At 36.6% G+C, this 12,359-nt stretch overlaps 1 protein-coding gene across 2 annotated transcripts in view; it reads right to left on the minus strand.

The window, feature by feature from the left end:
* Positions 1 to 12,359, minus strand: part of ANTXR2 (ANTXR cell adhesion molecule 2) — a 154,254-nt gene that overhangs the window by 138,973 nt on the left and 2,922 nt on the right. For both annotated transcript variants that reach the window (XM_050792065.1, XM_050792064.1), the window contains exon 3: positions 11,050 to 11,121. In XM_050792065.1, the coding sequence (XP_050648022.1) occupies positions 11,050 to 11,114 (65 nt within the window). In that variant the 5' untranslated portion in view covers positions 11,115 to 11,121. The remainder of the gene's footprint in view (positions 1 to 11,049; positions 11,122 to 12,359) is intronic.

The following is a 12,359-nucleotide window of genomic DNA, read 5'->3' on the forward strand; positions in this document are numbered from 1 at the left end:
GCCAACAAGTGAAATGCAAGTTTACACAAACAGATTTTGCATAAGACAGACTTCTCCATTCAGTTCAAATCAGCTCACAATTGCTGCTGAGGCCCAGACAACACCAGCACAAGACTTTAAGCTAAAGGAACTTGCCAAACATGGATTCAAGGTTTTTTTTGGTACAGGCAGATATGTGCTAGCTTATTACACTGGAAGAGAGAGAGCACTTTGTGGTTTTTCTATCCATACCTATACCTGCACCATAAGATTCCAAGCTCCACTTAATCCCATCATTACTTTTGCAGCCAGCTGCATGACCCTAAGAGGAAAGTGACCCTTTTCCATAGCCAAGAAAAACACATGTGAGTCCTGGCCTTGTACTCCCTTCAGGGTAACTACCTGAAGTCTGTCAGCCTCTTATCAATCAACAAGGTGTCACTTTAGGGGAAACAAAGGTCAAAACAAGACAGGCAAGACAGATCTCAGACCCTCAAAGAATCCCAAGCAACTGAAAATAAATATTAAGTTTTTCAACTGGTAAACAGTTAACGGGCAAAAAGCAAAATAATGTGGTAGGTTAAAAACAGAAATCAGTCATCCACACTGTAATGTTAAAAAAAAAAAAGCCTCTAAATGAAAGCAAGGGAGAAAATGACTAAAATTTTAAGAAGAAGAAGAAAGAAAGGTTATGTTATAAAGATAAGTTCAACTCCTGGGATTCAACATCTTAGAAGATCAGCTTCACTGAGTTCGTCTTTAAAGTTATGTCTTCAACTACACGGAAAAGCAATATTGAAACTACTTTGTATTTGTTGTGAAGCAGTTGTCAAGGATGTTGCTGTCATGACACGCATCATTCCCTATAACGTCTCAAAGCAGAAATTTCTTTGTCACCCCTAAGTAGTTGCTATGTACTTCCTCTTTTCAGCACTTGACAACCATGCAAACTTATTTCTTGCACTGACTACTGGGGAAGCCCACAGTAAATTTCCTACTCATTCACACAATTCTGTTAAGTTCCTGTGGTTATCATAGTGTTTCACCCCCTTTTCCAAAATCTTAGCACTCTTCTTTTTATATTTTATTAATTTTCTGCAACACTATTAATTTCTATGCAGCCTCAAATATTTTTTTGAAAGAGACAGGAATTGAACAAACAAAATGTTATATTAAAGCCCTGGGTTTTTTTTAATTGAGAATCGGGGCACCAAATTCCATTATCAACTGAAGGGGAAAAGAGGAAGAGAAAGAGGAGACACACAAACGCCATATATATATATGGTGTTTTCCTTGTTTTCATTTAGAGGCTTTATATATATTGGAAACAGGGTTTCACTCTGTCACCCAGGCTGGAGTGCACTGACACAGTCATAGCTCACTGCAACTTCAAACCCCTGGACTCAAGCAACCCTCCCACCTCAGTCTCCCAAGTAGTGGAGACTACAGGCATATACCATTACACCAGGCTACTTTTAAATTTTCTGTAGAGATGCGGTCTCACTATATTGTTCAGGCTGGTCTTGAACTCCTGGTCTCAGGCAATCCTCTCATCTTGACCTTCCAAAGTGCTGGAATTACACACTTCAGCCACGACGTCCAGCCTTGGCTAATTTTTTAATGTATGAAATTTTCACTTTCAGCTCTGTTTGTATCTGCCTAATTTCTTTGCTGAGAAGAGCAGGGAAGAGAAGGAGAGGGGAGGAGAGGAGTGAGGAAGGGAAGGGAAAATAGCCACCACAACTGCCATGCACTGTACTATATCAGTGACTTTTCTCTGAAACACTTGTATGTGGAAGGTATGCATGGCATTATAACTAAAATAAAGATAGGCTGAAATTATGGTGTCATAAAATAGTTTGCAGAGAATCCTGAATTGACCAACTAACAATGAAGCCATAATTTTATTTTCAGTATCTCCTAGTTTTTCTTTCTATGATGTGTCTGTACAGTACTTGAACTTTCCAATGCACATCATCTTAACTTTCCAGATTTCAAAGCTCTTTCAGGGTTTCAGTCAATGAGTCTATACTTATCTTTTGAGCATCTGTTACATGTGAACACTGTGATCCTACACAGTGATGTGAGAATTCCTCGCACTCAGTCCAGGAGTCACTCACATAAAGCTCTATAGATGCACTGTGGTTCTCCACCCTGGCTGGACACTGGAATCATTTGAGGGGATTTTTGAAAACTCTTCTGGACTCTATTTGAAGAGATTCTACTTCACAGGTTTGTGATGGGTCAGGGTTATCACTGGCCTTTGAAAACTCCCCAGAGTATTCTAATGTGCTGCCAGGATTAAGAACCTCGGATCTAACCTAATTTTAAAACATTCTTGTGTTATGGGAATGCGTTCTGCATTACCTATTTTGCCAGTCATTGCTTCTGTGTAAGAGTTTTGGGTAAATAGGATAATCTCTTAAACCATGAATAGTTTCTGGGATGGTATGGATGAAGATTTACATGAGCTTATAGATAGAATAGAGATTAGTTCCAAGCTCAACCTTGTTTCTTCATTTATAAAATAGGAATATAAATCTCTCCCCCATGGGGCCACTGTAAGGATTCATTACAGTATATTGTTATAAATGTCCTATTTGGTTATTAGTTATGGTTGTTAATCTCTTACTGTGCCTAATTTATAACTTAAGTTTTATCATAAATATGTATAGAAAAATACACCACATATATAGGGTTTGGCACTACCTGTTGTTTCAGGCATCAACTGGGGTTCTTGGAACAGACCTCCTTCAGATAAGGGGAGTCTAGTGTACCCCAAAATTAGTGGTATCAGCAAAATTGGTTGTTTCTTATGGCACTGTGCATTGAATGAGCAGTTCTCAGGCTTCACATGCCACCAGTTGAGCCACTGGAATGGCTAGAAGCAGAATGCCTTCGCATGGTTAGCAAGTTGGTGCCAGTGCTGATACTGGCTATTGCCTAGGAGCTCAGCTAGGACTGTTGACCAGTCTTGATTCTCCTCCACATGGTTTCTCCACATGGCTAGGTTGGGCTTCTCCCTAGCATGGTGGTTTCAGAGTAGTCAAAGTTTTCATATGGCAGATGGTTTCCAAGAAAATGATAGAGGAAACTACCATGCCTTAATAAATCTTAAGCCTGGAACTGAAACTGGCAGTTTCATGTTCATGTCTGCTGCATTCTACTGATTGAAGTAAATAAATCACAGGCCTAGCCCCAGATTTTAAAAAGTAAAAAGTGTGTGTGCACGCACGCGTGCGTGTGTATTCTATGCTTTATTGGAAGCCACCAAAGACATAATCTACCACTAAAACAAAAAGACTCACACACTCATGTTGTCAAATGCCAATTTATATAATTGCAGGAATGCTATAGGTATTTATATCCTAAGTAAATTATTTTCATTACTCTCAATAGATTATTAGCCAGAGACTTAATGTGCTTGAAATAAACAGTAATTCCAAAACAAAATGTAGTAATACATAAGCATTTTATGATAATTAGTCAGTTAATAGCATCCAATTGAAATGTTTCTTTTAGGGTAAAATTTAATAGATTGAGTAGAATATGAAACAAAAATGTTCTCAAGATGTTATTTATGACTATACAAAATTACTAATCATTTATAATTCACTTAGAATTCACTTACAATTGTACTTTACCTGAGATACTGCATATGAAGAATTTAGTATAATATATAGTACCTGCTCAATAAACTTTGATACTTCTATTGTCTCCTTCCATTAATAAACCACAAAATTAACCCGAGTGAGAAAAACAGAGAAAAACTGTATTAAGAGAAATATGTTCATTCACATATATCTGCTCTATTTAACTGTGTTACTATATACTACTGCACTACATACTGCTTAACGGATGAACCTCTAACAAGTAATTTGTTCTCACCAAGTTCCTCAACTTAAAAATTGTTTAAAGGTTTCACAGAGTGAGATTTTTTCTAAAGATACACATTACTAATACACTCTATAATCCTGGGAAATAATGGGTTTTAGCCATATCTTATCATAGTTTATGTAAAAATATGCTTTTGTTTATTTAACACGTCATTCTAATGCCAACATATGCCAAGGTTTCTGTGGTCCAGAGTCCAGACCAGCGAATCCAAGGTAGCAGTCATAGATCCAGAAATATCTGCTCACAAAATACCCTGTAGAATCCGAATTTTGTCAGAAGTGTTCTCCAGTTTGGCCTGCACCTACCAAAGTGTGGTACTCAGTTCACACCTGAAGTTCAGGCCTGCTGCATTTTGCATATTTTTACTCCAATTTCCCACTTACTGCCTTACTAAATCATGAAAAAATCGACCCCTGCATTTTACCACTTCCATATGCCAGGTCTGTCTCCCAGGCATGAGTAACAGTGTACTTAATTTTCTAGAACATACTCATAAAACAATGTGGGACTTCAGTGAAAGTGACCGCTAACATGTCCATCACTGGAATCTGAGTTGCTCCCCTGCCTGGACCCGTCAGGGTTAGCACAAGGCGTGGCCAAAACAGACTTTTAAAAACAGGAGTAAATACTTCCCTAATGGAATTTTTTTTTTTTTTTTTTTTAAGCTAACCCAACTATTGTCTCATCTTTTCACCCCCTCGCTAGTTTTTAAGAATAGAATAAATTTAGGGAATGACGATGTTTTTGAGTTGTGACAAATTCTGACAAATGTGAAACCTGGAGAAGGGGAACCTAGAGAGTGTGAGTACAGTGTGGTGGTGAAGTGCTCACGCTCAGAACAGGCCTGGGTGTGAACCTCGGCTCTAGCTGCTTAGCAGTGTCACTTTGAGCATAGTCCTTTGATTTCTTTAAACATCTGTTCGAATCCTGGCACATCATGATGAAAATAAGGATGGTGTCCACTGATAACTACCAAACCCCATGTTAGCCTTGGCCTCCTTCCTATCCAATCATCAAAACAACAAGAAGAAAAGGAAAATGAAAAACTATAAATGAGAAAAAATTAAAAGGTAGTTGCAGATAGGTGATAGAAGCAAAGAAATAAAAGTGAATTGATAAAGTTATAAATACCCATTGTGTTCTTCTTACGTGTCAGAACCACAGTTAGTCCTTCTCATGCATTATACACATTTCCTTATCTCAAGATTGCTGTATGGTAGCAATAATTCACTCTTATTAACTGGCCCAGGAACTGGGCAGCAAGAGGTTAAGTAATTTGTCAGAAGTCACACAGCTAGTATGTAGCTCCTATGCCTGTTCCGCCCAAGGTCCAATCCCCGTCTTTTCATTAACAGAAAACCTCAGGACTCTCCATAGTAATGGTTGAATATGCGCTATTCCTGAATGCTTCTTCTTGTTTCCAACCTGTGAATTCCATTTTGATTCCAAGATAGTAACATTAATTTCAGCATTCTTTTTTTATAAATAATACATTCTTGTTGAAATAAAATCAAACCACATATATATATAAATTAAAATTGTGAAGGATTTTCCCACCTTCAATATCATGCCTAAGACAGTGTCATTGTTAACAATTTGCTGTATGTTCTCTAGACTTCTTTTCATGCATCTTCAATCACATACACCCCCCAACATATGAACAGTTAAGGATTTTGTTTTCTTTTTATTTTATAATAATAAAATCATACTGAGTACCTGCAACTTGCTTTTACACTTAATATATCTCCTATAGATTTTCTTGAAAATATGTATTGATTTCTTAATAACTGCATAGTATTCCATCCTATGTATATGTTCTAATTTAACTATAGTATCATCAGTTGATAAGCATTTAGATTGAATACAGTTTTTCACTATTATGTACAATGCTGCAGTATCCAATTTTGTATATAGCCCTACCTTTCCATGCTAATGCTAGTATTTCAGTAGGACCTAGTCCCAAAAAGTAGACTTACTGATAGGAACCTTCTAGACTTTTATAGAAACTACCAAGTTTCCTCTAAAAAGAATGTAGCAATTAATAAGTTACTTACTATATATAAAGAACAATTTTTCCACAAGTAAAATTTTAATTCAGCTTTTAAGAAATTAGAAAAAAAAAATTCTAATTAAGAAATTAGAGAAAATTAGAAAAAAAATTCAAATAATAGAAATGTGTATATTGTTCAAAATTAATTAAGTGACTTTTCTATAATTTCCTACAAGTTTGCCTATGGAACATTTTTTTCCCCCAGTAATTCATTATTGTGCTCAGGTCAAACAAGTACAGGACATTTTCAATTTGGGGGCAAGTGTAATGAAAGGGAGTTGTAAATATTTATAACTGATTTGTAAGAGTAGGAATAAGAAAAATAGCAAATATAAAATTATTTATTATGTGGTATACTCACAAAAAAGACAATCTATGATGGCAGCCAATAACTAAGGTTCTGAAGTCATATCAGCTCAATCACTCATTCAGCAAATATTTATTGAGCATCTCCTGAGCATCAGGCTCTGTTCTAGGTATTGGGATACATGAGGGAACAAGACAAATGACGACTCCTGCTTTCATGTTTACATTAGAGTCATTAAGATAAAAATAAATTAACTAACAGGACAACTTGAAAATGTGATAACCAAATACAGTATTGTAAGAGATTACTGGGGAGGAGAGGTGGGGTTCCTTTAGACCTGGTGGCCAGGCAAGGCTTCTCAGAAAAGGTGACATGTGAGATGAAACCTAAATGACGAGAATGAGCCAGCTAGGGGCAGATCTACAGCAGAGAAAGGTCCTAATGTGGAAACTAGCTCGGTCTGTTCAGGGAATGGAAAGAAGACCACTTGAGCTAGACTGTGCCACACGATGTTGCAGGAGAGGACTGGCTGGGGCACTAGGATGGGGCGTTTAGGCCTTTGGGAAACACTGGCTTTCCAGTCTAAGTGATTAGATTGTTTTAAGCATGAGAGTGGAATATCTGCTTTAACTTTAAAAGATTATTGTAGCCAATATACTGCTTGCAACTTGTTAACTGTGTGTGCTTGGACAAGCAGCTTTTTCATTGTCAGTTTTGATTTCTTCATTTGTGAAGTTGAAGTAATAACAGTATCTATTACATGAAGTTCATATAAGGATTAAGTGAAGCAATGCATGGAAAGTATTTAGCACACTGCCTGATGCATAATAATTGTTCAATAAATGTTTTCAACTAAATCTCTGTTACAGTATTAGCATAATATAGAACTGAGTTTAATTCACTATCCCCAATTATGCAAAATAATAACTAAAAATACTTTTTTATTAGTCTTGATTCCAAATTCTCTACTATTGAAAGGCTGGGTATTTTCATACTGAATCAACACTTGGCATTTTTCTCTTACCTAACCCTATAATACATCCCTGGGCTATTTATGTGTATGTGTATCCCTCTACTCACACTCACACTAGATTACTTATCTTTGTGGTACCCCAGGTTCCACAGTACTCAATGCATTGAATATAAGATAAGCAAGTCTTTAGGTAGGTGGGTGGGTAGGTGGATGAATGGCCTAACAGATATATGGAGGGTAAAAATCATGAGAGCAAGAGAAAAGAAGGGAGTGTTTCAAATTAAAGTATTGAAAAGAATAAGGTTTTTAAGTTATGAGTATATAAAATGCATAACATCATCTTGGCATGTTTATTACTTTATTCATACATTTACATAGTACCGGATACCATGCTGAAAGCGTAACAGAAGACACAGCCGTGTGGTATGTATTTACTACCTTCTAATCTTGCTTCATCTCTACTGAGAATCTTTAGCAACACTCTGAGAAACATGAAAGAGCTACCTATTTACCAAGATTGTGAAGAATTATGAGTGCTAGAAACAAAATTGTGAAACCTGCAGTGCTTAACCTTTGGTTTTCTTTGCTTAACCTTTGCTTTCCTCACACACCCTGATCTATTCGTGAGGGTAATACATGACATCAAGATATTAATAGTTTGTATGTAGAATTCCAATTTCTAGGCTTTGAAACAAAGATTCACAATAGTTGTGGAAACATCTGTTTACTGATCTGCATATAACATGCAAATTGTTTCTTCACACTTAGAAGTGTGTAATGGAAGAAAAGTGACCCTATATCCAAATATAGAGGACCATAGAATCTTAAGAAGTTACTGATTTAATTAAATAAAATTAGTAAAACAGCAATATAGAAGAAGAAAATAATGTCCTTTATTGGAGGTTGTTCTATGCTATAGAAAGTAACTTTATATGCATTATCTTATTTTGATCTTCACAATAACTCTAAGAAAACATGGCAGATTTTATGTCCTGCACTTCATGGACATAAAAACTGATACACTGATATACAATTTGCCCCAAGTTTACAAATCAGTCAGTGGCAAACTGGAACACCAGCCTAGGCATTCTCAGTGTTATTTTCTGCCACCCTAAACTAGTTAAAAATGCCACAAATAGCGAAATTTATTAAAACTTCAAGTTTTTATATTTAGGAAGAGACGGAGGAACCAACTATGTATAAAACAATTTGCAAATAGTGTTATTAAAATTCCTCTTGGAATATTATAAATCCTTTTAAGCAGGGCAATATTTTCTTTATGTAAGCATGATTCTTGTCGGATCATTAAAATACTGTATACTGCCTAGCTCCAGATGATAATAATAGTGATAAAGCCCTTATCTCTTGAAAACTTATATACGAGACTCTGTTCTAAATACTTCACATTCATCAACCTTCATACATGTAACAATTTTATGGGGTAGGTATTACTAGCATCATCTTCATCATTGCCGTCATTACATAGATGGAAAAACAAGAGGCATACAGAGGTTAAGCAACTTGTCCTTAACCATTTGGCTAGTAAATTGGAAAGCCAGGATTTACACACAGGTAGATTCGGTCTAGTGACTCTTAGCTGCAACATTATGCTGCCTCTTGAAAGAAAGGCCTCTTCTGTAACCTATTTCAGTGTCTCCCCTATTAGATTCAACCATTGATGAAAGAAGAATCACTAACGCAGGTTAAAGATTTAAACCCCTTCCATGCATGTCTAAGCAACACCAATCTGGTCACCCAGTGACCTACACTTCATTTTCAAAGTGCTGAGGAACTGTATGCAAAGTGTCTAGCAAAGAACCTGGCACAATGTTTGCAGCTATCAATGACTGAGAGTTTCTACAAGTCTGGCATGGTGCTAAGTGTTTTTCTATATATAGGAATGCCATAAATGTTAAAATGGTTCTTTTTTTTTTTTTTTTTCTTTGGATAGGCTGGATCCAAAGCTGTTTCTTTGGAAATTAAGCTAGGCAATGGAGAAAATTTATTTTCCTAAAGGCAAGAACTGTTAAATCACTGGGTGTAGAAAGCTGCCACACATGGGTTGTGGACTACCATGGCTCAGGCTCCTGATGAGATTCACATCCACGCAAGAAAGTAAGGAGGGCCATTATCCTCAGCAAACCAACACATGAACAGAAAACCAAACACAGCATGTTCTTGTAAGTGGGAGCTGAACAATGAGAACACACGCACACAGGGAGGGGAGCAATGCACACTGGGGCCTGTGGGGGCTGCAGGGGAGAAAGAGCATCAGGATAAATAGCTAATGCATGGGATGGGTTGATAGATGCAGCAAACCAGCATGGCACACATTTACCTATGTAACAAACCTGCATGCCCTGCACATTTTTCCCAGAACTTAAAATTAAAATAAAATTAAATTAAAAAAAAAAGAAAGAAAGGAGAAGTATCAATGGGAAGACAAGATCCTAGGCTACACTCAGCATCTGCAGAGAGATTTCCTCTCTAGGAAAAGGAAAACTAAAAGCGCAAAGATTAAAATCTTATATGGATAATTTTCTAAATCAATTAAGTGAATTATAAACAAGCTCTCTCCCCCAGTTTCTTTAGATATCATAATATCTTTCTTGACCTTTTCAAGGGAAAATTTAATTTACAAAAAAACTGTTTTTACAGTTAGCTTTTCAGAAATTCACATATCATGCAAAACAAAGTATACCAGCTTCGCTTGCTAAAACTACAGTTCGGAGAAATTTTATTTCAAAATAACAGGAAACCACTCATTCATTCATTCAACAAGAATTTATTGGCCAAAAACTAGCTTACATACTCTGTGTTAAATAAAGTAGACATAAAAATGAAGAATGAAAGCTCCCTCCCACTATGGATCCCATTCTTTAAAATATGTCAGTGAGGTGGGGTGTGGTGGCTTACACCTATAATCCCAGCACTTTGGGAGATCAAGGCAGGCAGATCTCTTGAGGTCGGGAGTTCAAGATCAGCTTGGCCAATATGGTAAAACCCCTATCTCAACTAAAAAAATATAAAAATTGGCCAGGTGTGGTGGCATGTGTCTATAATCCCGGCTACTCGGGAGGCTGAAGGATGAGAATTGCTTGAACCTGGGAGGTGGGGGCTGCAGCGAGCCAAGATAGCATCACTGCACTCCAGCCTGGGCAACAGAATGAGACTCTGTCTCAAACAATAAAAAGAACATAAAATATGTCAATGACTATTTCTAACTTGTCATTGACACTGTTTGAATGACATAGAAATGGTCTTATGAAACACTGTGACATTGGTTTGGAAAAAGACATCTTTTAAAAAGCACTAAGGAGATCAGATAGATAGATAGATAATAGAGTTATATTGATATACATATTGATATATACTGAGTTCCTTTATAAAGGTGAATATATTCAGCATCAGTGGACCTCAGAAAAAGACCAGAAATCCAGGATGTCTACTGAATCTAGGAAATTATCCAAAAGGATCCATATCTTTCTCCCCCTCAATGTTCTTCAAATTCCTGGTTGATTAATATATTATGTCTAAACAAGAAAAATGCAGAACTACTTACAGTAACAGAGAGGCCGGGGAAGGTAGGAAGTAGTGAATATACAACTAAGACAGGGATCTAGATTTCACTGCACATTCCACAGCCACTATAAATGATATTGACTTTCAGATTAACTGCTCTTTTATAGTACTCATACCTCCTTTCCCTTCTATTAGAGAACTGAATTGTCTGTGCATCTGCTCGATTCCACTGAGAGGCCTGAATCACCACTTGGAAATATCAATCACGCCTTTAAAATTCATCTCTACTAAAAGCCTGCAGTGAAACGATAATGCACTAACCTGTCTCCAGTTAATGGCAAAATAATGGTTGCTTGAGAAGAAAACACAATGAAAGATAATCTCATTTCAGGGCTGCAAAATAAGAAAAGAGGCAGTTAAAACATTTTTAAAAAGAAATACTGATACAATACAGATGTATAGTTACGGAGTTTCATTTAAAATTGGTCTCCCTGAATGGTCCAGTCTTCTTTTAAATGGCATTTCCTAAGTAAATAGATGAACTCTGCTTAACATTGTTGCATAAGTCATGTTGGATTTAGTCAATGCTTCCCAGCACTCACATACTCCTCCATGACCCATAAGGACTTGCATTTAGAAAGAGACTAACTGGAAAGATAAATTCTATGCTGATGTAAAATTCTTTCATAGAAAATTCCTCTTCCCTTGGTGTTCTACAACATTTCCTTTAAAGGAGGCCAGGCCCTTCAAAATGATTATGGTTATCAATACTTAGGGCTGGAGAGTACCCAGTTTGACTTAATGACCATAACTGCGATATGAGTCTATACAAAAGTCATCCTGAAGTAAGACTACTTAAAGAGTCATGGAGAATGTGAAAGAAACTGATAAATCACTTTCTGCTTAGGCATTTTTTATTTTCTAAGTCTCAAGCATCCTATTTTCCATTGGCAACAAGTGCCCCAGTCAGCTATTTCTTTCAAGTTTTAGGCATTTCTCTCACAGAATGGCTCTTGCTTCTCAGACACTCTCTGCAACTATTACTAAGGTCCAAAACTGAAGATATGAAACTAGAATCTATAAACTGAAAACCAGAATGCTCTCAAAGGCTTCTACATGTTATAAAAGTCAGTCTCTTCATTAGTCACCCCTTATTCATTCCTACAATATATTGTTAGTAACTGAGCAACTAGGCTTGAGCCAGACAACTGTGTATTATAGAATTCCAACTTAAAAACCAGATCAATGAGTAAGATAAGAGCTTGCTTCTTTAAAATGTTGTAGTGATGTGATTCATTGCTTTTGATCAGAATCTACATGACACCCTTTGCACATTGAAGGATTAAATTAGAAAATTTATAAACAACTGTTTGTTCTGCCTTTGACATTTAAGGATATAGGATCTTGTTTGTTTTTCTTTCCTAGACAGCTTTACCTCAGACCCTGTCCAGAAATGAGTGTTAAACTTGGCTTCTTAAGCAAGGGACTGATGATTGAACATGGACAGGCATACATTTTTATAGGGATAACTTTACTGCTGCCAATAACTGAAAGCAAGGATTGCCTAGGCCTCTACAGATTGTTTGAAGTTACTTGCAACATGACTTTCAAAATGTTTTGATCATCCAAGC

The sequence above is a fragment of the Macaca thibetana genome, chromosome 5 (assembly GCF_024542745.1).
Source record: "Macaca thibetana thibetana isolate TM-01 chromosome 5, ASM2454274v1, whole genome shotgun sequence".
In the NCBI taxonomy this organism is placed as follows: Eukaryota; Metazoa; Chordata; class Mammalia; order Primates; family Cercopithecidae; genus Macaca; species Macaca thibetana.